General features: G+C 43.7%; 1 protein-coding gene across 8 annotated transcripts in view; it reads right to left on the bottom strand.

Moving 5' to 3' along the window:
* The window catches only part of Piezo (piezo type mechanosensitive ion channel component), a 146,900-nt gene that overhangs the window by 59,518 nt on the left and 61,071 nt on the right, over positions 1 to 26,311 (bottom strand). For 7 of the 8 annotated variants that reach the window (XM_084588011.1, XM_084588014.1, XM_084588012.1 and 4 more), the window contains 11 exons: positions 22,825 to 22,961; positions 20,631 to 20,804; positions 20,417 to 20,533; positions 20,142 to 20,342; positions 19,040 to 19,241; positions 18,858 to 18,959; positions 16,639 to 16,810; positions 11,613 to 11,798; positions 5,031 to 5,088; positions 3,703 to 3,808; positions 1,361 to 1,584 (listed from right to left, as the gene is read on the bottom strand). In XM_084588011.1, coding sequence (XP_084444137.1) covers positions 1,361 to 1,584; positions 3,703 to 3,808; positions 5,031 to 5,088; positions 11,613 to 11,798; positions 16,639 to 16,810; positions 18,858 to 18,959; positions 19,040 to 19,241; positions 20,142 to 20,342; positions 20,417 to 20,533; positions 20,631 to 20,804; positions 22,825 to 22,961 — 1,679 coding nt within the window. The remainder of the gene's footprint in view (positions 1 to 1,360; positions 1,585 to 3,702; positions 3,809 to 5,030; positions 5,089 to 11,612; positions 11,799 to 16,638; positions 16,811 to 18,857; positions 18,960 to 19,039; positions 19,242 to 20,141; positions 20,343 to 20,416; positions 20,534 to 20,630; positions 20,805 to 22,824; positions 22,962 to 26,311) is intronic. The other variant, XM_084588018.1, reaches the window with a different exon arrangement.

Raw genomic sequence — 26,311 nt, 5'->3', positions numbered from 1 at the left:
TTTGGTCTTTCGCAAAGAAATCACGTGGCGCTGAAAAGCCACCAGCAGCTCTTCGAAGGATTCGGGCAGCTTTTGTGAAATCGAGGTTCGCCGGCGTAGCGAGAATCCAGCACGGCACATATAGCGATGTATCCAGTGCTTGCTTGCTTTGAAGGCGGAGCTCGGAATTCCCTTTTCCCTTGCAAGCTCCCTAGCTTTTGCCTGCATAAGCTCTACGCTCACAGCTAGATGCGATGCTCGCTGTTCTCGTACGAACTCCGTCAGAGCGAGTTCAATTTCCGGGAATGCGCCATTCTTTGGCCCGCGAAAGCTTCTTCGCATTCCCTTGCACGCGAAAAGGGCTTCTTTCTGTCGTCGCCATCCGCGAATGCTTCCCTCGGTGACGCCAAACTGCCTCCCGGCCGCACTGTTGCCGATGTTTTCAGCAACTAAAATCACCTTTCTCTTAAAAGCAGCCGAGTGCTGTTTCCGAGACCCTGGCATCTTGCTCGTTCACTTAAAGAAAAAAGCGTGCACTTTTTCGCGAACCGTGGTTTGCACGAGAGCACATGCGCTGATGCTGTGCGCACTCGACGACCCAACAACGAAGAGACGACACCTCGACGTCGTGGCCACTGCGGGGTGCGGCCACGTTAGGGCAACGAAGCCAAGCCGTAGCCGCACATCGATAACAAAGCCAAGCCGTAGCCACGCGGCAACAACGAAACCAAAACTTCTCGCAAAACTTTGACATTTTGGTTGGGATCCGCAAATAATACGAGGCGGAAATTTGGAACGCTGAAAGTTGGAAAAAAAACACGTATTATACGCGGGTTTTTACGGTAACTCAACCCTGCACCAGCTGCATCCATTCAACATAGCTAATCTTTTTTTTCCTCCGAACACTCAAATTGAGATTTTTCTTTTTCATGTCATGTACAATACCCAAGTGAAATATTTTTATGCACATGAAAAGGATTAAAAAAAGCTATATTTCATTATATGCTACATTTGACCTGTTTTACTCGCTCATTTAATAAAAACATTTTTTCCGAGACATCTTAGAACTGCTAGTTTCTTCTTTTTTATAGTTTTGAAAGAGTCAACACCAAACTTTACTAAATATAATGTATAAGCACCTGTGATCAACGAAAAGAGGGCTGCTTAAAAATGGTGAGCAAGCAGCTAGTCTCAGAGGTTAAGAACATGAAAACAATGGGAATTGCAAGAAAGTGTCAGTGAATTTAGTTTTCCTACACTACAAAATTTTTTCTTTCTTTTACTTACTGCACCCACAATGTCCCTAGCACAACAAACTGTCTGCCACCCCCCATGTTCACAGCATTTCAAGCGGTACACTGTCATGCCTGTGACGACTTACTTGCACGTCCTTCATTTGGATCTCGTGTATCATTTCAGCTCCCCGCGAGGCCAGCTGCTGCTGAGCCAAGATCTCAATGATGAGGTGGTGAAAATAGTATGAGGTGAACAGTCGCTTCTGCACCAGCAGGAAGGCCAAGCAGATGCCATCCCAGAGCAGGCCCGCCTCATCCAGGGGCACCCGGCAGGTTCCGCCTGTGGCATTGGGCAATGCGGTGCTGCCACCTGCAAACACAGAATCCCCAATCACTGGACAAGCCAAGTCCCAAGCAGTGCTTGGCTTCAGCCCCTGCACTGCTGCTCAGCGGTGATGACTAATGCCGGGTGCGCATCAACTCACTAATTTCCAAGCAAAAGTTTCAAAGGAACCTAATGATGTAACTGGGATCGCTGTACTTGCTTGTTTACTTACTGGTTTCAGGATCCACGGTTCCTACCAAAGGGAAAAATCCCAATTGTGTTAGCAGGAAGCAGCACAACGTCTAATTAGAATGATATTTTTGCAATTTATGATTGTATTACAAATATTTGAGGTGGGGGAAGGGGTGCGAATTTAAAATTTTGGAATTGAAATTTGAAGACACAATTGTTTTGAATACCAAACGTGTTCAGCAAGAAAAAAAAAAAAAGAAATTCAGAAAATGATATATAGGCAAAAGGTTCCCTTTCAATTTTTTTTTTTTAATAGTGCACGGTCTTTGCAACTGAAATTAAGAAAACCCGACCAACTAAGCATCGCACAAAAAAGAAACAACATGTACAGATGTGTACACTACTTGAATAGACCGAGTAAAAAAAACTAATATGGTCAGGCAAATTTAGTGGTAAAATGAAATCCATAGTTTACACATGACTAGAAATTAAAAATAGAACAATGGGTAGTAAAACCCGATTATTCTGGACTTTAAGGTGGCGGAAAAAAAAAATGCATGAATTAAGCTGTGTTGACCTATCACTGACACTGAGGACTACCAATTTCATGTTCCAGCTCATTCTTCCTTAACTGAGGTGCAAATAAAAGGATCATTGCCTCAACAGAAACAACTGACATGGCATAAAAAGGATCACGCATATCCTACCTTTTGGCTCTGTGTAAAGCAAGAATGCAAATATTATAAACAATGTAAATAACAAATAAGAAAAAACAGCACCCAGAAGAACGTTTAGGCCACAAACACATGCAAGGCAGGGTACTTACCCTTGATTTCCACTGGAACATAAAATTTTAATGCAACTATCAGCCACCACGAAAATTAACATTTCAACCGGCACAGTCTGGCAGTTAGTCTCCATGGAGAGTTCACAGCCACATACAAAGATGACGCCACATTAGTTAAAAAAAAAAAATCCCTTTTTGAGAGCTCTACAGCATGAGAAAATGTGGCGCTTTTTTGCGGCCGGAACAATTAACTGAGGTTATGTAATGCATGCGAAAGTCAGTACAAATGCAACCCCCGCATTCTCGTTTTTTTGTTGCTAATAAATAAAGTGCACATTATGCATAGCATAGGCACTTTTGCCACAAGTGTCGCAGCACATCACCAATGAACATTATGTTTACACTAAACTTCCTGCGCAGCTCGTTCTCTCAGCAAGTTTCGAGTGAAAAAAAAAAGAAAAAAGAAAAAAAAAAGAAAGAAAAAAAAAAAAAAAAGCCCTGGATTTGCCTGTGCTGCAGCTGAGAATGACCTTTACTTCATTTCAAGAACTGATATGATGTAGTCTCGCCCACGCCAATAGGCTACAAATGCACCATTGGCAATAGCCATCAGGCTGTATTGATCAGAAAGTTATCTGGAAAATCTTAAGTCAATTAGCAGTTAATTAGCATAACTATAAAAGAACTAAAATTCACTGTGGCTTGCATTTGTTCCCAAATAGATTATTTCTATTTTGAACATCTCGCAACGGACAACTTTTTCTATAAGCGCTTGCTGAATCACTAAGCATAAACACACAGTTGAAGCTAGAGAAACTGACTTTACAAAGTTTTAAAGTGGGCCTGCCTTATTTAAAGGAGTAATGTCGGCCTCTCAAAAATGTTTACTTTAAATTTTAACCTATGTTTTACACATATGCACAATGACACACACATACACACACATACATACGCGTGCATGCATGACTATTCTTATGAAAGCACTTTCACTGCTTTCCTAAAGGTAGAGTGACCAAAATATTTTCATTTCTTATACCTGTGAAAGTGGCTGGGAACAGATTTATACCCGGTTGACTTAAAGATCGTAAAAGCAAAAAATGAGCTGGCAATAGAAAGCCAGGTAAACGAGTGCCACAAAACTGGTGAGGCCATTCTAATATCAAAGCCAACAAGACGAAGCTCACCAGGAAGAGGTTCATTCTGCACCCGCTTAAGACAAGCAATGCCAAACAGCTGGACCATCCAGCACGAGTATTTTGACAGCTGGTCCAAGAACACACAGCCAACCACCTAGAAGTGAATGATGTTATCAATTCGTAACTTTAAAAATTTTCCTGCTTAAATTAGCAACAGTGAGCGGTCATCAATGGTTGATCTTAATGCCTAACGTCTTATTATAGCTTATTGAAAAAATAACGATTCAAAATACTGTCCATCTCTCTCTTAGTCTCTTCGTGCCATTTTCTACTTTCAGTTATAAGGTTTCTGACTTATACCTAACGCAAGTACCTCTTAAACATGAGAGCAACGAGGCTACGAATACAACCGAGTTCGATTCTATGTGAAAATCAAAGCCTTGCATGAACACAGCATCATCTCCCGCTGTATCTTTCTTTTAGAAGGCAATAGTAGAGAAATGCACGCAGCAGTCAAGCGCTGCAAAACCACACGCCGTGCCTCCACTTCTTGCCAGCGCTGCTTTGTGCTTCATGCTGCACAGTGCTGCGAATGCTTGACCGCTTCTTCCCTTCCCTATTTCTCGCTGCAATTTTACTTTATTTTACTTTCTGAACAGACTGCGCCGCCTTGTTTCTATGTTTGGAGACAGCTTTACTTTTTTCCCCTACGCGCTGCATGCTTTCTCTCACTGCTCCAAGCCTATGTAAAGCTGGCTTCTCCTAAGTACTGCTAAGTCTGGTGGTAAAGCCATCTATAAAAAAAAAAACAAAAAAAAAAACAACAGTATTAATATTAGCATTTTTTTTTTTTTCCAAAAAAAGACTTGCCTCGCGATTTTAGGCGGCGCGCATGCGGCGATGTCATTAAGTGAGAAGTCGTCGCCGTCGGCCAGGTGCACATTACTATAACCATTTTTTACCGAAAATATATTTACTATAATAAGGGGAAAATGTACAGTCATCTATGGAGAATAAACCGGGGCTTCATTTTTCCTTTACTATATCCGAGTTTACTATAGCGGGATTCTACTGCATGGTACATGGCATGTTAAAGGTGTCTAATGTTGTACAGCATGCCTTGTGGCCAGAGGTCAGACCACAAGGCAGAACAACAGGCAGTTTGCTTCACTGCGGTTTGAAACAGCTCGACAATAAATATGATGCTCCCATTGTTTGTTTGCATTAGTCTTCCTGCGATCTGTCTTATTATGGGCAAAATATAGTCCCATATAATGACAGCCTCATGATTTTGAACACCATTCTGCGACAAACTAAACCCAACTAAATTTTAAGTTCACATGCAGAAAAAAAAAAATCTTCAAAAATGGTATTACCTGCAGAATGCATTTTATAAAGATGACAACAACATTGTAGGCAAGCAATGTATTCCACCTGAAAAAAAAAAAAAGGATATTGTGATCAAATAAATGTTAGTTGCACGAAGCCAAATCACACAGTACTAAATAAAGGACAAAGTATGCCAACGCTCTTGCATACTTCTGCCAAATAACATGGCTGTTGATAGATAAAACCTAACAATGCAATGTGTATTGTAAAGAAGCATATATGATTCTTGACATGCTCCTAAGCACATGGGCAGTAGATGCACTCTTGCATCTTTCATCTGAAGCTGTCAGTGAGTGAAGGTAAGCCAGCACATGATCACGTGGTGCTGAGTATACCTGAGGGTGTATACATTAAAACGTTTCAGCAATCGACAAAAGCTAAAAATGCCATCATATAGATATGTAGAAAAGATACAGTTTGCAATTTGTTCATAAAAGCTCCAAAGGCCCACATTGCCCATGTCGCATGAAGCAACATACTAATTCAGATTTTCCCCCTGCTGCAGTGACTCAGTAGTCAGGGTGTTCAACTCTCTCAAAGATGTGGGATCGAATCACAGCCGCTGAGGCTGCTTTTTGATGGAAGCGAAAAGCAAGGCGTCCGTATACTGTGCATTGCCAGCACACATTAAAGAACCCCTGGTACAGTGAAACTTCTCTTGAACGAACTTCCAGGGACCTTAGGAAAATGTTTGTTAAAGTGAAAGTTCACTGAACTGAAATTTTGCAGCACTTTTGAGCTTAGGACTGCAGTGGTCTTGGCCTCAGTCACTGTGTGCAAGTTCCCGTGAACCTCGTCCGGCACAGCGGTCTGCTGGGCAACAGAGGCTTTCATTTCCTCCAACCAGATCATTCCTTCCGCAGATCACAATTAACCAGCATGCATACGTGCGCCTTTCTTGGAGCTAAAAAGCTTTGTGGGGCTGAAGTTGTGGCTATCGGTGGCTATGACTGTGGATCCAATTAAGCATACAAACCTAGCAGTTATTCCGCTGGATACAAGCTTGTTTAGATAGCCAGTTAAGCTTAGAGCTACATGACGGCCAGCTTTCGTCACGCGCTAATAAAATATGTTTCTCAAAATAATCAGCAAAAAGTGCACGTTGTTCTGGTTGAAATACTAAGTATGACGTGGGAAAAACAGGATGACGTTATAGAAAATGTTCGTAGAACTGAAATGAGCAACAATTGAATTTCATTAAAATGAAGGGCGTTTGCATAGCGTTCAACGGAGCTTCGGCGGGGGAAATTAATAAAGTTCGTACAACTGAATACTTCGTTTAAGTGACGTTCGTTCAAGTGGTATTTTACTGTAATTGAAATTTCTGGAGCCCTCCAATACAGTGTCTCTCATAGCCAGAGTTACTTCTGGACGTTAAGGGGAGATGCGGGTCGAAAAATGCGGGTTTTTTCGAAAATGACTGATTTTTTGTTTTTACTTGTTTTGTCAAGTTTAGCATCTCTACTTTCATGAAAATAAAAATCAAAGCTGAGTTTAAACAAGAAATGGGCTGAAATTACGTTTAAAGAGCGCACGGTGGCAGTTAAATGACCGAAAGTATGCTATCTTCGAGCGTCCCGCGGTCGGCATAGCGCAGTTGATCGCCGTTGCGGATCACGTGAGGAGATCAGCCAAGCCGCATTCTCCCAATCACCACAGTTGCCCGGCGTCTAAAACGCAAGCAATAATAAAAAAAAAAAGCATGCCTACGTCGCGTTTTTCAAGCGCTGCGACTGGTTTTTAAATCACGTGGTACGAATCGAGCCTCGCCATTGGCCGCCGCGCGCGCGCGCATGTGGCGAAGCCCACTTGCTGGCTCCATGCTACGTCGAGGTGCATTTCCGAGTGACGATCGTTCGGCAACTTTATCTTCGTCATGGATGAAGCACAATTGAACCAGCGCAGTCACCGAGGAGTGAAATACCGTTCTGTTCACAAATATAGAGGACGTTGGCGAAAATCGAAAGAGAAGGCTCGTCCAGTGACAACTCGACCTGTGGCAGTTAGGCCTAGTGGAACCGACGCCGATCCCTCCAGCGTTTCAGATGCCTCCGAGGAATTTGAAGCGGCGTTAGATTGTGTGAGTGCCTCGGAAAAAAAGATTGGGCATTTCTAAGGTGAGGAAATAGCCTGCGATGAGGCGTCATCTGTAGTTACTGACTTGGCAGCGGTGAACGTTCTTGTGGGTGGCGCGATTTGCCCATGCCAGCGTTCAGGACTTCCATTATTCGGGAACCGGCCGCAAAGCGCAGACTCGCTTCGTTTCTTGAACTACTCTGTGAGAACTCTGCCGGCCCGCAATGTGTGCTTTCCACAACATACTGATTGCGGCGAGTTATGGCGTGCAGGGATGCGAGCAGAGATTGACAGCGGGAGCTCGGATGAAAGCTTCGCCGTCAACGTCAAAGCTGCTGTGGCGGCCTGTTTTATAGGAATTGGATATGAGCAGCTAGTGCGATTTTCCTCAATTATTGGACTCCACAAGCCAATGCATCATAGCTTGGCACATCCAGAGAAATAACAATGCAGAAACAAATGTCCTTGAAGCTGACTGCGGAAGCGAACGCAAATCGCCGCACACTGAAGAAAAAAAGCGCATGTCGGAGTCCACTCGCAAGGGTCACGAGGGAGTGACATATGCTGCAGGAAGTTTCTAGTGCCAGTGGCTGCTTTATGGACAATTTTCTTCTTTTGTTCCAAAGTTTGATCGGAATTGAAGCTCTCTTTTTTAAATAAACATGCAATTTTAACTTCAAATGCATTTTTCTCAAAATGCAATTTTGGGCAATTTTCAGTATTTGCCCTTCATGTTTTTGGTACTTCTGATGCTCATATCTGAATGAAATTTTGCACACATTTTCTCTGAGGCATGAGAAGTGCCATTATCTCTTTCAAAAATAAATACTGATCAAATATTTACAAAAAAAAAATAATTACCACATGGCGGTGTCTTGACAATGTAGACTTGCCAGGTTCAAATTTTTCATGTCATTAGCATACTTAATATGTACTTTATTATTAGTTTTTGGCACTCTACAGTTTATATGGATCAAAATGAGCCATCAACGATGTGTGTTTATGGAAGTTTAGTATGACAAAGAAGGGGGGCAAAAGAGAGTATATCTTACACACTGTCACTAAACAGAACAAAAACTATGCAACTTACAATAAACCTAATTGCAGATTTGAAATCAGCATAAAAAACTGAATTATTAACCAGAGTTTCATAGCTCTAAGTCAAATATTAAAGAAAAAGTGTCTTCGAGTAGCATCTCCCCTTAAAAATCCTATAAACAAACCATACCTAACTCACGTTTGATGCTTTCTTTTTTTTTTATATGAGACAGCAAAAGAATGACACTTCAGTTCGAACTGACGTTCAGGGAAGTCAAGTTCTGCGGGAAATCATTAAGACATTTTCATGGATGCCTACAACCAACAGTGCATTCCATTCCTCCAGAGGCATTTCTTTCTTCCTTTTTTGCCATCATGTACACGTAGTGCCACATTTCTCCACTAGGGGAGAAAACAAGTGCCAGCATCTCCGAGTATGCTCCAGCTTTAGTTCCTTGGATGCGCTCTTTATTCATTTAGAAGACAGTTCGCGATAGTCCTCACAACAATTTTTAACTTTATTTCTTTTTTTTTCTTGTACTGCTTTTCAGGGCGCAAATGGCTTTAGTATTTTGCAGAAAATCTTCGATGCCTGATCTAAGCAGTGGGGTTGTTTGCTTAAGACATCCAAACCCTGGTCAATGACCTTTTTAAGCACACACACAAGAATGGGTGCTTGGTGGCACACAGCGACATCCCTTGTGCACTCAGATTGCCATATGGCATCAAAAAAGTAAATTGCAAGGTTTAACGTCCTAATGCAAACAGATGGGCTATGAGGGATGGCACAGTGGAGGGTGAGTTAATTTAGATTACGTGAGGTTTTTAACAATGTGGTCACATATCACAGCATATGGCCATTTTTGTATTTCACTTCTATCAACATAAGGCCACCACAGCTGAGATAAAACCAGAAACCTCAGGATCAGCCGCCGGACGACACAGCCACGAAGGTATCATGGTAGGCTTTTGACATCAACAGGCTACATCAGCTGAACAACAGTATGTTTATCCAAATAAAATTCCAGATGTTTATTGTTAATGATCGTAAAACAGACGTTGCATATGAAAATGACAACACAAGAGAGCACTTATGCTGCAGTCTTTATGTGCTCGTTAAGAATGAACAGGTACCAACTACAGTCATGAATCGACTTTTTGGACCTTCAAGGGGCTGAAAAATCATCCGAAAAACCAGGCAGCGTCTGGAAAACCAGGCAAAAATCGGTTGGCGACTGTAGGCCCACTTATGATGCTAATGCAATTCATTCAAAAACGTTTTTGTCAATGTGCGGTCATAGAACTTCCCATTCAAGAGTAAATTTCAGCTGTGGAAGTTCATGGGAGGCTTCAGCATACATGTGACAATGCATGTATGCGCCTGAGCTGCGCACAAAGATGGGTCAGAAATTTTATAGTCAGCCAGATTAAGGATCAGCTTCAGTGCGAGTCTTTGGGCAGTCACAATATACGCTGATTAAAAGGGCACTGACGTGCTCAAAGAAGACAGGCAAGTCAAATGAAATGGCAAGAATGTTTGAAACAAGGCACAGTGCAGTTCAGGAAATAATTGAAACTTTGTCGCCAAAAAAATTTGTGACAGGTACTGCAGCTATTGAACAAGAACCATAAAGTTCCACGTGCACATGTCATTTCTAAATTGCTGCTATGATATGAAAAAGAAAAAGGAGATAATTTCCTGCCCTGAATTTTGACTCACGATGAAAGACAGTTTCATAGCTCTGAGCTTAAACTAAAATGGCAGAGCGTGGAATTGCACTGCTCAGATTCTCCATCAGCAAAGAAAGCAAAAACTGTGCTGCCAGCTGCCAGAGTTGTGGAAATGGTCTTCTAAAATGTGGAAGGACTGATTTTGATTGATTACCTTACACTTGTGCAAACAAGAAGTGTTCTTGCAGAATGAAAATGCACACCCTTGCACTGCAATCGGCAGAATAGGGTGCAGTTCTTCTACATCTTCCGCACCCCCCCCCCCCCCCCCTTCTGATCAGACTTCTTCAGATTTCCACATGTTTGAATAATTTGAAGGACAAAATGCAAGCCACGATACAAGACATCAGAGGTGATCTCTGCAGCAGCGTGGCACTGTCTCTACAAGGCTACAAGAAAAAGGGTATCTTCAAGCGTGCCTACCAGTGGGAAAACTGTGTGCAGAGAAACAGAAGGTATATGCAAAAATAAACAAGCCCCTAAAAGATAACAAGGAAGAGATTCCTTTCCAGCATAACCATTTGCAAAGGATCACTGTTCATAACTTCAAAATGACCATCATTGGGTAGAATCTCAACCAAATGATTATGGTCGATTTTGGCCAATTTAGAGATGAATTTGCAAAATTCCCCAGTCTGCGTACATTGAGTACAAAATGTATGCCAAATTTCGGGCATTCTGAACACTCTCCTGTGCCATTACAGATGACATGTACATGCGAGCTGCAACTACACACTTGAGCGCTAACAGCTGCGCTCACATCACCGATGCTTTGACTGCCAGTTGCACAGTATTCAGCCGTCAATATATCCAGTCAGTCATGAATAGATTTGTGCGAATACATTTCTTGTGCTTCTATACACACAGATTGTTAGTTTTGAATGATACGAATACCTCTAGGGACCCCGTGATATTGGCCTCATCACTTTTCTACTAATCTTAAATACACTTTTGTGCTAGCAACTTTTAGTCACTTTTGGTTAGCAGCGAGCCACTAGTATATGCCCTATGCTTTACAGAAACACTGGTTATATTGCCGCGAGCCATTCAAATCATTATTTGTCGCTTTTCAACAGCTGCCAGCATGCGGCTTTACCCCTGTAATTGTAATGCATGACTGATTTTGTAATCTGTTCATTCATGCTTGTTGTTGCGAGAAGTCTTTTTCTTTTCTTTGTCACGCAAGATGCACCGAGATGTATCCAGAATGACTCCATGCACTTGCGTCTTATTTCCACAATGTTCCAGGCTGCTCTGGTCATCCTTTGAGTCTTTATCTAAATGCTTCTTCACAGACTTTAAAATGAGTGCTGACGAGTGCAACAGACATTCGCAATTCAACGACTGCCAAGCACGCACGCTGTTATCAGTGCCGCCGAATCGCTCAGGTCTTTTGAGAGTGCAAGTCAGCCAAATAAAGAGTTCCTTTAGAGCACTCCCAGACTGTCACCGGCCTTGTTACCACCATGTGACAATATCATCCTAGACCAACTTATTAAAAGCTACTAAGCTGAAGGATTCTGAGATGCCTGTCTTGAAACAGCGTGGTAGAGTATTGCTAATCTTCATCAGAAAAGTGCAGCAAATCCTGCATTTTAAGTTTGGTGTTACCATGCAGAGTGGACATATGTCGTGGTACTCCGCATGCAGTGCCCGGTGCTTTTGAGGCATGTGACAAGGTAATTTTCTGGTAGCTAAAGCAACAGGCCAGAAAAAAAGCTTACATCTTCAGCAGAACATTCATGGGCTTGAGGTAAAATTCGTTGCCGTTCCAGAGGAAGAAGAAACAACCAAGGACATAGCCCATGGCAAACAGGCTCACACGATTGGTGCCAGCGAGGAACATCACTGCCAAGGTGATCCAGTAGAAAGAGAAGAAGAGGAACACTTTCACCATCGATAAATACGACCTGCGCAGAAGAAAAAAAAGATATCAGCAAACAGTACATGAACCGATTTCACACCTGAGGTTGACTTAATAATCAAAAATATTCAAGGAAATGGTCTGCTTGAATATTAATACTGCATTATTATTAGGAATGTGAAAAGTTACCAATTGAATATATATCTTTATTCGCTTCATACTGAATTCAAGAAATTGATATCAGAGAATTCCGTAATATTCAGAAGTTGCAAGCCTACAATATCGGAACAAATTATCTGCAGATCGAGGCATCTCCTATGCTTCCTTCTTCAACGTTTATCATCTGGACCGATCACAATCGGATGCTGCTAGGCTTGGTCCACATGCGAAATTTCAGGTGAGAGTTTCGCCACACAGCACAAGTAATGAAAACAAGATTGCCAACCACCGGCTTTCAATCAATGAAAAAGCGCGTAGCTCTTTGTTTAATCCTTCAATACTACTGCATACTTAATGCCAACACACACGACACTAGTCCTGTCATCTTCACCATTTATTGTGTTCTACACGATATGCAGAAAAGCCCATTTGCTACTATGCTGTCACTATGTTGACAGTGGCAAGGCAAGCAATTGTGCAAACAAAAATCCCGCATGCTGCATGGCCCCTTGTAGCCTGTGCACTTCTGACATGTGCGTAACAGCAGGCGTGGCGACAATGGGAGGACCCCTTTCGTTAGGCACACACAGCCAACCCAAGGCGCAATGGTTTTCAGCTGCATATTCGTCTGCTGTATAAAACCAGCTGCATGTTGCTAGCTTTTTTTTTTCGCCTTTAGAAAAAGTCAAGTCGTTCTGACGGTAACGTGCGTTCCCCTTGCTTACATCTGTGTTGTTCTAGCATGCCTATACCATCCTAGCCATGGGCTTCCCTCTATTTGTACGATGCAGTATTCCTACAAGCCTTCACTAATTTTCGTATATTTACTTACATGCATTTTTGGGATGAGGTAAGGAGGCATTCTGAATATCAGACATTTCATCCAGCCCCTTGAAGTCCGAATTAATATAGGTTTTACTATCACTATTTTTGCATTTTTATAGTTGCCAGTCATGGTAGAACTGCAGAACTGGAGCTCCCCTTCAACCCTTGTTTGGTTTCCTTTGACATAGTTGTCAGTCATATGTCCAATTAGTGGATTTCAGTTTATCACTCATTTTGTATGACCGCATCACAGAAGCTGTATACTGCTATGCCATCCAGTCAAGCGGTATACATTTCCGTGCACATCATGCCTCTAGTATGATGCAGAGTTGGTCTAGTTTTGTTTATACACTAATTTGAAAAAAAAAAAAAAAAAAAAAAAAAATATCGATGATATTATTTAGCTATGTAATAGTTTCTGAAATATTTTCATATTAAACATATACAATCGATCATCGATCCCGGATATATCAAATTCGAAGGAGATTGCGAACTAGTTACCTAGGTATATCAATCATTTGATACTTAAAACACAACAGATGAGCTTCTCAATAACCCAGAAGTGCAAATACGATGTAGCCACGCTAGCAGCACACATACTGCCAGTACAGCGCTTGCCATGGATGTGGCGACCCGCGGGGTCACCAGGCGTATGAGCGCCACCTCATGCCAGGTGTCGAAAAAGGAGGCACAACTTCGTGTGCTGCTCCATCGCCGCGAGCGTGCACGTATCTAGCAGGGACAGCTTGAAGGGTCGGAGCTCGTGCTGCTCGCGTCTCATGCTGCGAAAGTTGTGAATGTTGCGTGGGCGGTGCTTTGGGAAAGCCACCACCGATCATAAAAGGCCTAATCCTGTTACTGGCATTACTGGCACACTATAAATGCAAAGATATCTCAATTAATATACAGGTACAGGCTGTTTGATACTTAGAAGGAAGCTGGGAGCGTGTGACCGCAGCACTTTGTGGAGCCCTACCGCCGAAAGCTGGAGAGAATCGACGGTATAGGTGCATGTGCACTACTGGCTGCTTTTTCAGCTCATGTGCCTGCTGCTGCCTATTCTCGCCGGCTCCCTATAGCAGTGGCGTGAAACTATGGCGGTGACGTGTTTCCAGTCTTCTGCCAAATATGAAACAGCCTGTACAATTGATTTCTGCGTCACCTTTAGCAGGAAAGCATGTCACATGAAAACAGTCACCAGCCTTCGGCCAGTTAGGCTGGCTTCACAGCACGATAACCAGTGTACCGAACGCTGGCTTCCTTGCATTACAGCAGTATCCTGTTAAAAACAAGCACCCCAGACCAAAGGACATTTTCAAGTGGACTTTCACAGCCACCTCATCAAGCAGTTTTACAGCGTTAATGTGGCCAGCAGGTGCTTGAAGCAGCGCTGCGGTCTCGGCTTCATGTGTGAAAAGTGTTCGTGAGAGCACTATTAGGAATATACATAAACGCAAACACTGCTGTACTTTTGCAGAGTTTTTAAGGGGATATTCTGACAGTTCAATATAAGCAATAACTCTACACATCCAAGAGCGACATATCCTGGATCGACTGCATTCTGTTCAATATTCAAAGCAATTTTTAGAAAGGAAGCGCCACATCTCCGATACAAAAACCTCAAGGTCATCTGGTTCTGGACATTTGACCGTGGACTCTTGTGCTGTACAGCAAACGTCTTCATTCTCCAAGGCCATTCATTTGCGCAAGCTAGGTACTCTGCATGCGCCAGTATCATCTGTGCCTCACCACAGCTTGGCCGCATAAATCACTGCCGCAACTGGGTTTCGAACCAGTGCCAGAATGAACAGATCGGCTTCCCTGGCTCAGGCATGAGAGCACTATGCTATCACCACAGCCGATTATGCCTCATGTAAAACTGCAACACACTCTCACGCTGTACAGCAAACATCATTGTCTTCATCAAGTTTCAACTGCTAAACTCTCTCACTGTGCAGTGAACATAGCTGTCTTCATCAAGTTTCATCAGCGCCTCTCCTTAAGTCAACCTATGTAAATACGCCATACACATACGCGATCTGGATGACTGTGGGCGAAACCCGCAAGCATAGTGTCAGGCAAATACACCAGGCAGCGTGACAAAAAGAGTTGGCATGTGGCATAGAGGAAGTCACTATCGTTAAAAACAGACCACAGCAGTGACAGACAGGTTGCCGAGACAGACCATCGAGCAACGAGAAGCCACACTAGTCTGCTGCTGGTATAAGCTTACCAAGCATGGAAGCAAGCCAAGACCAAAGTGGCAGCAGCGACTGCGGCTGCAGCCAATGACTTACACTCTTGAATCATGGTTCAAGAATAGTTGAGCCTCCTTTTGTAGCAAAAGCTACACTGCACTAGGTTTTCAAGCCGTCGGCGTGGCACCGCGTTACTGTGGCACAGTGGAAGACCAAGACGAAGAAGAACAAGAAGATGATAAAGGAGAAGAGGAAAAAGAACGCTCGGCCACCCGCAGCTAATACTTTCGCTCCACATTCGGTTCAGCAGCGTTACACCCTTCTAATTTTTTTTGTACTTATAGTTAATTCAAGTTTGAAAATACAGTCGAACCCGGATATATTGAACTCGAAGGGGATCGCGAAAAAGTTTGATATATTGATAATTCGATATACAGAAATCGGCTTGGGACGGCACTTACGATGCGAAAAACGATACAGTATTTCTCACGTAATCAACTCACTCACATAATGAACAGACCTTCCACTTTAGCAACCGAGAATTTTGAAAAAAAAAAGAGTGTTAAAGCCAGCTCGCTCACATGCAAGCGATTAAGCGAGCGGCAGCGACAAAGCAAAAAATTTCCAACTTGTTGGAACGGCGTCCCTCTGCCGTTCGAACCATCGTGGCAGCTCAAAACAAACAAGGTTGCTGTGTTGCCGTGGCAGAAATCGCCAGCGTTTTCGCTTGCATGTCGCACTCAGTTTCGGTCGTCTCATCCGCAGCTCATTTCTTGGCAGTGTGCCAAGATGCTGCACAGTGATAACTTGGCAGACTGCCTGTGATGGGTTGATTGCACAAGCCTGGTTCGATTTATCACGCCACGCTTGGGGTGGTTGTAGTCCACTGCCACAAAATCTTTGGAAAGCGTGATACAGTAGCTGCAAATGCTGTTTGAAGCAAAAAATGCTAAAAGCAGGTGTCATGATCGCAGCTGACCGTGTGCTTTCGTTGATTCATACATGCAAAGATCAACGACTCCCACAAAAATAAAATGCTGCTTCGTAACGCCATATCTTAAGCTACACCGCGTGTATAGCAAAATGACAAAAATAGACTACTCTCTAAAAAAAAAAAAAATCTACCGCTTCTTAACTTCTGCAGACGCCATAGCCACGTCAGCCGCCGCGCGGAGAGTGTTCACAACACATGCTGGAGAAAGCGTTCGACGTTCTGGCTGAAAATGAGCTGAGCTGGCTTGGCGCTGCCCTAGCCGAACTGTCCCCTCTCATTACTTCTGCACGTGGCTTGAAAATGTCACACGGCAAACGGCCAAGGGTGATGTGATCGTCTTTGGGAAAGGCACACTTTCCAGTGCGTGGTGCGGAGTTCGATATATCGAACGACCGATGAAATTGAGTTCGATATATGAAGCGGCTTTCCTATACTTTTATGTGGGGTCTTCAAGGGGATATTCCATAAGTTCGATATAACCAAAATTCGATATATCCGGGTTCAACTGTATCAATATCTGGACACCCCTAATAATTGCTATAAAGAATTAAATCTGAGGATTTCCTGAACCACCAAAATAACTCACAACAGCCATTCCTATGGCAAATAAAACAATGAGCCCGCTTTCAATATTATTACAGAGGGCTTATCTTATTATCATCAAGCAGGCATTTCTACCATGAAGCATGAATGAGCAGCTTGGTACTTGCCTTGTGTAAGTGACAAAGTCAGGAATAGGGTTGGGTGTCTGACCAATGTAGCGGCCAGTGTTGTCATAGATTTCTTTGTTGGAGCCACCCTCATATGCAATGCTCGTATGCGAGTTTTCCAAAAAGAACACATGAAGCTGGCAGCAGGCAAACAGAAGCTGAATAAAGTCCACTGCAAAGTGAGAGAAGAAGCAGCTGTAGTAAATCACCAAATGAAAAGGTTGTCTATGTTGTGCATGCAACAGTGAAAAATCCTAAATAAAGCAAGATTGGTGCCCTTCACAACTGTGCACAGTGCATATCAGCAGCCAACATAATTTATATTGTGGTTTAGTGTAGCATAAGCTTTGCAGAACATATACAAGTGACAGCAGTGAGCAAGACACTACTGGCAGTAGTCTGATTGGTTTCTAGGAAAGGGTCCCAATCAGACCCAAAGATTAAGCACTGGCCAATGAAAAATATTTTTGGTGAGGCACTTGGAAAGAAAATGATTGGCAAATGAAGCAAGAACAATAATGTCCTCTGCTAAACCTCCTGGTGGCTTTTGTCATAAAGCTGTGATAGAAGATTAGTTTTTTTCTTTCTTTATTGCCTGCTTTAACATACAAGTCAACGACCGAATCTTTGGACGTACAAATTTTCGGACAGGCCCGATATTCCGGACGTCTTCGCGGCACCGCCACGAGCCCCATAGAATCAATGTATAAGGGCATCTGAAATTTCGGACGCTCGAACCCCCCGCCATCTAATTTTTTGAACTTTTTGACGCGACGGGAGGTCTGAAACTGCAACTGCGTCATACAAAGCTGCCATTTTGGTTATCTCCCAGTCTGCGTACCATGCCACGGCCTTGAACAACTAGCCGTACCTAGCCGTCACACACCGATTTGGTCTGGCCACGTTGGCCATGTTCACCAGCGCCTCTTCCGGAGTTTCCGGAAGCGCCGTCGATGCCGTGTCCGTTTCGCCTTTGCATTGCGCAGACTCACCGCAGACCACATGGTGTTATTTCACTACGCTGGTGCATAGTATTGCTACGTGCTACGTAATGTGTCAAGTGTGTTCTGCGACGCTAGGCCTAGGTGCTTCGACACTTCGCAACAAGAAGATTTTGCTCGCCCGCGATGGCCCCCACTCCCATCCTACTACCTCGTCCTTGACTGTTTTGATCCCAGAAATATTTGTAAAATGATACGTCTGTTTCATTCATTCGTTTTTTCGGATTGCCTTATTTTTCAGACGCTTTTGCATCCCTAGAGGGTCAGAAAAATCAGTCGTTGACTATACAGGGAACAGCTCCGATGTTACATTTGAAGTTTCGCACCTTGCTGACGATGCTGGTTCAGTGAGAGGTGTTGCCACCTCCTGGGATTTACAAGAAGTGCTAGAAAAGTTACCTATGATACTGTCTCACAGAGAAAATGAGAGCCAATTTTGAGCTTCAACGTGCCATGCAGTCTATTTGGACGCACTTTTGTGGTTTCGGCTTCTCAGCGTTGACCGCAACAAAGGTGTGCGAAAGTTGATTTTTATCTTTATTAACACTCTCTTGCAGAGGGCCATGAATGTTGATTTCTATCCTTATTGGCACTCTCGATTGTAGTTTATTATTGATGCTCTTCGAGTTTACCGCATTTCCTTCGAGTTACTCACGAGCCTGGTAGTGTGTGCCCCATTATGGAAACATGTCTTTACTTTTGACAATGACAGTGAGGACAGAATTCATTGAGCCGAAGCAAAAAGGGACGCTGCATTTTCTGAATCTAAAAAAATAGCATGGCTTTTATTAGGGGCCAGCTACGAATTTTCATTACAGAATTATTAAAATTTTGTTAACCAACTTACTAGTCAGCATAATTTTTCTATGTTCTGAAGTCACCCCAGACTGGTATTGCAATGTCAATGAAGCCACCACAATATGTAAAAAAAAAAAAAAAAAAAAAGGTTTTTAAATTCTGGTTTGCCTTCGCTGAAACTACTGGTATAGAGTGGGAAGAAACAATGACCATTATAGGCTGCCTGAAGGTTAAAAATAGAAATAAACGAGATTTTTTTTTTTTTTCATTTTGTCACTTTACAGGCACGCTGTTGATTCAACGAAAAACTTGCTTTTGATATGTGCCTTGAAAGGCAAAAAATTAAAAAAAAAAGACAAGCATAAACAGCCTCGGACTGCAACGTTGCATGGTGAAGAAGAGAAAAAAAAGAAACCTTACCAAGAATTTTTCTCGCCAAAGGTGGATCCTGGTAGTCAGGCAGAAAGAGCCACAGCGCAGTCTCCCTCAGAACTTTCTTTGATGGATCCCACCAAGGATATTCTGAAATGATCGCGGTGACAATGGTGAATGCTTCGGGGCTCCTCTCTGCACAGTATGCAACACAGTAAAAGTCGGCTCACCAATGCAGAGACCTGGGGGCAGCCCAACAACTACCAGGTACTGGAGGGGCAGTACAAAACAGAGGTATGCCACGTAGAATGGCCACACCTTGGCAAGATTTCGCCGGCGCAGCAGGAACATGGCAGAAAGCCATAGAGATGTCATCAAAGCAAAAACGTCAAGCCGCACTCCAATGCAAGTAACCATTGTTATGAAGCATACCTGTGAAAAGATAGTAAGCGAGCATGTTAAAAACATTCACAGAAAATGAATAACTGCAGCACAACCTTACAAAACTTACACAAAAAGTTAATTTGAATTGAGATCAAACAAGATGAGCAAAAAGCAATACACTTCAAGTGAGAGCTTCACAGATGTTCTAATTACCACAAGGATCAGCACAAAGTGATCAACACGAATAAATGAAGATTCATAGCGTAGTCATACGCAACAAGCACCGTCATCTCAGCACACACCTATGTCTGATGCATGCATCATTTTACACTTCTTACGAAAAGGAATCAACAGCGCTAAACCTTAGCCCTTGGTTCAAATTGCCTTCACTCATTTCCAGTCCTTTTGCTGTTGCACTCCACAGTGAGATTCCAGTGGGAGTTCGCAGAACTTACGAAAAGGGTTCACGGAACTCAGTTTAAGAACCCCTGCTCTGATCAATAAATACAATATGTAGATATAGGCTTATGTACTAACACTATTCTACAGCATGTTAAAAAACATCAGATGCCCAAAATCTTTACATTAGTGAACCTCAATATCAAGGCACGGCTCTGGATTAAAAAGTTTGCAATTTAAATTCCAATCAGCAGCTGGTTGGAGACATACGGGTATGACCCTTTTCTGCATAGGCAAGAAGCTAAGCGCTTGAGGCTTACTGCAGGTAAGTTCTTTTCAATCATTCTTTTACAAATTCTGGCTGGTTTTCAGGACTGGTTTCTAAGACTGAGCACCCAGCAAGAAAGTCTCAAATGACCACAGTATGACTGCTTCAAAACGTTTACATGGCACAAACATTTGGCCAAGAAAGCATACTCTGAAGACAAGTGTGATGTATTAAATCAACCCACTGAGGACTTGGCAAAAGCTCAAACTGCTTTCACTCACCTCCACACCAAACTTGTAGAAGAAGTAATTGAGCAGGTACATAAGGCACTGTTTGATACCATCATCTGCATTCGAGCGATTGGCCTCAATAAAAACCACTCCAGGGCGTGGCTCTGGAAGCTGGTGCCGAGCTCGGTAGAAGCGCTGTCTGTAGCGCACCATAGCATGGGCTGAAAACACTACTATCAGCATTATGTAACCCTAGGAAGAGAAGAAAAAAAAAAAAGGCATTTTAACGGTGAGACAGGAAGCCTAGAATTGAGAATCCGCTTTACCTTGCAGTAAGAGGTGAGATTGGTAGTCTTTTGAAACCCAATCCAAACTCTGTTGTCAATGGTAGCATTGAATGGAGCGGGGAATTCAGACGTGTTTCCATCGAATCCTGTGACGCTCTGCAGAGAGTGAGGATTATGAATAAAAAAGATGCTGCACCAGCAAATGAACTTGCAAATTCAGGATCATGGACTGATGCAATGTTTCCGAACTCACTGAGCAGTTTGTGGCCCATCCGTAGCGGTCGACAAAGTTCAGTTGGTATATCATCTTGGAGAGCAGCAGCATGGAGGCCCACATGGAGCAGCAGTGTGTGAGGAACAGCTGCAACCAGCGGAATGGCAGGGCCACCACAACCAGTGCTACAAATATGATGTGCACAGCACACACCTGCAATGGGGGCAGAAAAAGGTGGCTTAGCGCAAGAACAAAAAAACAAACAAACAAACAAAAAAACTGCCATGTCACCTCAAGGTACGCAGTCTGTAAAACAATATCTGAATTCTCCTCCAGAAGCTCAGGAGAATCATGTTTTTTGCCACAGGGCTCTGTGCGTTCACTTCAGATATGCTGCAATGCAAGCTGATGAAAATTTACCAGTACATTTTGCGTCAGATAGCACTCTTCTGCGAGCGTTTGGTTTGTGGGGTTTAACGTCCCAAAGCGACTCAGGCTATGAAAGGTGCAGTAGTGGAGGACTTGGGAAATTTCGATCACCTGGGTTTCTTTAATGTGCACTGACAATGCACAGCACACGGACACCTTGCTTTTTGCCTCCATCAGAAAGCGACCATCAAGACAGTAGGGAACCACTGTGTCACCTGGCGGGGTCTCTTCTATGAGTGTGGAAAATTGGACGATGAAGAGGGCGGACTACACAGAGTGGCTCATGCTGGCCTGCTGATATTATTTCAGCTGAATATCTCTGTATAGGCACTGCACAAGTGCAGTCTCAATTATCTGAAAAATCGAATGATGGAATTTTGAGCTGCCTATCTTCCTCTGTATCACTGATACCTTCACACAGCACAGAAAACAGCTGTGGGAACAAACTGTGCCTTAATATGAAAATAAATGTTCATTGTTATAGTGTATAATTTCCGACATGACGTCTTCCAATCAAGTTTATGCGGTATTTATAGCATAATAAAAAAAATTAAACTGAAATATTATACAGTCGAACCCGGATATATTGAACCCGGATATATCGAATTTTGGTTATATCGAACTCACGGAATATCCCCATGAAAATCCCATGTAAAAGTATAGGAAAGCCGCGTCATATATCAAACTCAATTTCACCGGTTGTTCGATATATCGAACTCCGCACCACGCACTGGAAAGTGTGCCTTTCCCAAAGACGATCGCATCACCCTCGGCCATTTGCCGTGTGACGTTTTCAAGCTGCGCGCGGAAGTATTGAGAGGAGACAGTTCGGCTAGGGCAGCGCCGCGCCCATTCCCCAAAGGCGCGCGCATCTGCGGTTATCGTTTCCCGCGCGCCAGCACGTGACGTTTGCAAGCCATGTGCATGAATGAACCAGAGAGAACCGGTGGGAACGAGTGGGGAAAAACGTGACAGAGCAAAGCGCAAGGGTGTGCCCATTCTTTTGCCGAGCTATCTCTCTCCTTTCTCTTTCCCGGCCTTCGTTCGCAGTAACATGCGCCAAGCCAGCTCAGCCCGTTTTCAGACAGAACGTCGGACGCATTCCCCAGCGTGTTGCGAACCCTCTGCGCGCAGCGGCTGACGTGGCTATGGCGCCTGCGGAAGTTAACAAGCGGCAGATCAATCTTTTTTTTTTTTTTTTTCCAGAGAGTCGTCTATTTTTATCGTTGTGCTGTACGCGCGGCGTAGCGTAAGATATGGCGTTACGGCATTACGAAGCGGCTTTTTTTCTTTTTTGCGGGAGTCGTTTATTCTTGCATGTATGAATTAACGAAAGCACGCGGTCAGCTGCGATCATGACACCGGCTTTTAGCATTTTTCGCTTCAAACAGCATTTGCAGCTACTGTATCACGCTTTCCAATATTTTATGGCAGTGGACTATGCCTGCCCCCCAAGCGCGGCGTGATAAATCGAACCAGGCTTGTGCAATCAAGCCATCATGGGCAGTCTGCCAAGTTCGCTCCCCACCGCCACAGGAGCTATAAAAAGATACCCCCCCCCCCATGAAATGCTCCAAGATATTAAAGGCCTTAAAAGTAGACTATAGAAGTCTTCATTAATTCCACTACTGTTGTCAGCCTATTCCTTCAAGCTGCAACATCAAACTCAATTTTCACACAGCCTGTGCTTGCAGCATCACCTTGCTAGAGCCACATGTGTGACTGAGGAAGTTGCAGCCATTCCTGCACTGACCTAACATAAAAGAGTAGAAGCCAGTACCAGACAGTGTACACACCAACTTACGTCATAAATTGCCAGAATAAAGACAGACAGCAGCACGGCTTTCATCATATGAATTTCAAGCAGGCGCCAGCATACTTCAGCCACTCTGGACAGCACATTTCCAATGCGTTCAAGGGACATCCACGCAGAGGCACGACCTAGTCAAAACAAACAAACATGATTAAATGAACAAATGGGGCAAAGTGCACCATCTCATTGAATGGCACGAAAACCTGAAAGCAGAGAACCGAAGTAAAGCGCAACATGTGGCGATTTCCAGTTACGCTACTGTTACAGCTTCAAAATTTCTTTTGCCTGCCAGTGATTTACGTTTCAAAAATAAGCATTACTGGTGGCTGCAGTGCAAACAACCTCTCAGAAGTACTATACTTAGAAAAAATGCTTTTGGGAATGGCGTTGCTTGCATGCCAACTATGCTATAAAGTACCTTTGGGGTGCTGACATTAAACTCAAAGGTTACGAGACTACATAAATCCAAGCACGATTAATGAAACTATTTTTTCCATCCCCTGCTTTTGCCCTGTTCCTTATAACTCACTTCACACAGAAATACAGAAATGCGATTTTCATAAGAAATTTGAGCACAAATAATACAGTGGTATTGGAAACCTCTAATGTGTCAAGAAAACAAACAAAATATCTCAAGCCGGTCGAGGTTAACCTGGTGTCCTCCATTATGGTATCCCTCACGGCCAGCGTCAGACAGTAAATCCCCACCTAACGTGCACCATACCAGATCCAACATACAAGTTACTGTTCTAATGAGCATGTGCATTATTATCACATGTAACACTGAAAGCACACTTAAAATACAACATCCAATACAGAACAACACTGCAGGAAATGCCAGAGACAGAGTACAGATAGGCTGGGTGTAAGCTCTTCACAATGAACAGAGGCTTTATGTTGTGCACAGTGACTAAATATTCTTTTTTTGTACATAGAGTTTCAAAAATAAAGAACAACAAAATGCACGTGAAACCCTTATCACGCAGGGCAATATTTATACACATCTCAATAAGCTTTGCTTAGGATTAGTAGCATGTGAACCTAGCTTTTTTCACTTCATGACAAAAAAAAAAAGCCAATTTGGGAGGAGGGAGGCACACTAACTTGGACAACAAAGACAACTGACTACTACTAGCAGAAGTGAAGTAAAAGACCTACAAAACTGAAAAAAAGTAAAGCAGAGCACAAATGTGATCTGCAACAATAAATCAAGACTTTACATCTTGTAGAAAACAGTAGTGGAAAACGCCGTTTTTAGACAGCTTGTTTAAACATTAAAAAAAAAAAAAGTTTAGGTTTTAAGTGCTGCTTAACATTTACATACACTACAGAAATATAAGTCTTCTGAAATAACTATCACACATAATATAGGCTAAGAAGTCAAACTGGGGGAAAAAAAAAAATACACACAAGGTCAAGGCCACCTTTACAAGTGCTTACGTCTCCGGAGGTAGTGCAGGTGACTTCGAAGGCTGTAATAACTATAGCGCTGAGAAGCCCAGCGCAACCTCGACCCTGTAGGCAAGTGTGAGGACGAAGAAGGATGAAGCAGATCATGCTCATGATCACAAAAAGCATGCTAATATGCAAGCTTTGCAGCTGCATCAGAAAAGAAGCAAGCTCAGAAATGACACATGGCAAAGCTGCATGCAAAAATAAAATAGCAACAGGACTGACAGACAGAGGCGTAGGGTAAACAATTGCATGCAAACAGGAAACCCAAGCAGGAAACAGTAGTCTGTTTGAACCTAATACAGTCGAGCCCGCTTATAATGAATCTGAGCGTCACGCGGCGTCCGTTCGTTATATCCCGAAGTTCGTAGTAACTGGACCACAAACTAAAAAAGAGAGAAAAAAAAAAGTTGGCGGTCAAAACACGAAATTTATTTCTTAGCAAAAAAGTCTGTGATGCTCGTCTGTTTCTGCAGTGCAGATGCGATGAGGGCGGTCTCCAGTTTATTTAAAGCACTAGCGTGCTCTTCGCCGAGTCCCTTGGCAAAGACAAGTTGTCTGAGGCCCTCTATATAGCCCATTGCTACAGATGTGCTTACGGGTGCTGGCTCAAACGTTTCATCTTCATCTGATTCTTCCGCGTCGCTCTCGGCCCGCACTTCAGAAACGATGCCTTCGTCCGTGCACGGTTCTGCAATATCCGCGTCTTCATCCGCAGAAATAAAATCCTGCCAACCAATGCCAGGCCCTCCCATGTCGGAGTCGACGCGCTGCCACAAATCGCCGCAGGAATCATCATCATCGGAGGCATCTGGCCCGACGTCCGGTACTGCATCGACGAAGCCGGCCTTGCGGAAAGTTTCGCACGCAAGCGGTCGTCGCCTCCGCCCAGGCTGCCTTCACCATCTTAAGGGCTGAATACAATGAAACTCGGAGCGGCAAGTTAGCGGCCGGACGGTCAACGGCGATGAGCAAGCGCTGCACAATGCGGCGCCTATACGATGCCTTAAAGGAGCGTATTATGCCCAAATCAAGAGGCTGCACTTTAGAAGTGGTATTGGGCGGCAGGAAAAGTACAGTCACTGCCGTCAGAGACGATTGCACGTGGTGCGCTGAGCAATTGTCGAGCAACAGCAGCACGCGCCTGCTTTGCCTCTGCATGTCGCGGTCAAACTCGCCCAGCCACTCTGCGAATAAATCCCGTGTCATCCAGGACTTAGTATTGTGCCTGTAGCGCACGGGTACATGGTTCTGAAAGCAACGTGGCTTCTTGGATTTTCTGATTACAAACGGCATGCGCCGGTCGCTGCCATTCATATTAGTGCACAGAAGAACTGTAATGCGCACTTTACTGTGTTTACTGCCAGCGCATGACTCCCCTTTCATGGAGTGCGTCTTGTCTGGAAGCATCTGATAAAATAATGCAGTTTCATCTGCGTTATACACATCCTGCTCCGCGTAGCTTGCAATAATGGCTCGGTTTGTTGCAAGCCAATTGGCAAAGTCCTGGTCACTTACCGAATGCGCCTCACTGACAATCGATTTAAAAACAATCCCATGCCGCACTTTGAACCGATGTAGCCAGCCATTGCCTGGGCAGAAGTCGGGAAAATCTAGTAGGAATGCGAAGTCTTTGGCTTTGCCCAGCATCATTGGTCCACTTATCGGAATGTTGCGAGCCCGTGCGTCGACGAACCACTTCAGCAGCGCATCCTCTACGTCCGCATAGGTGGCCTTCCGCAGGCGCTTTCTGCCCGCTGTGTTGGCGTCGGAGCTGGCGATCTTTTCCTTATTCTTCAGAATTGTCGAGATGGTTGATTTCGACACGTTGTACTTCTTCACCAGCTCGCAATTTTTAGCACCTTGAGACACTTCCGTCACAATTGCTCGCTTCGTTGCCATGTCCAGCGCTTTTCGTTTCGTGACCGCTGGAGGCAGGCAATTCCCGTCCGCCATCCCGAATTATACGACTCAGGCCCGACAGACAAAGCGCTCACACCACACACACGAAAATGACAACAAAGCG

The sequence above is a fragment of the Amblyomma maculatum genome, chromosome 1 (genome assembly GCF_055883805.1).
Source record: "Amblyomma maculatum isolate TAMU_Amacu chromosome 1, ASM5588380v1, whole genome shotgun sequence".
In the NCBI taxonomy this organism is placed as follows: Eukaryota; Metazoa; Arthropoda; class Arachnida; order Ixodida; family Ixodidae; genus Amblyomma; species Amblyomma maculatum.
This window is presented reverse-complemented; position numbering and strand designations above follow the sequence as displayed.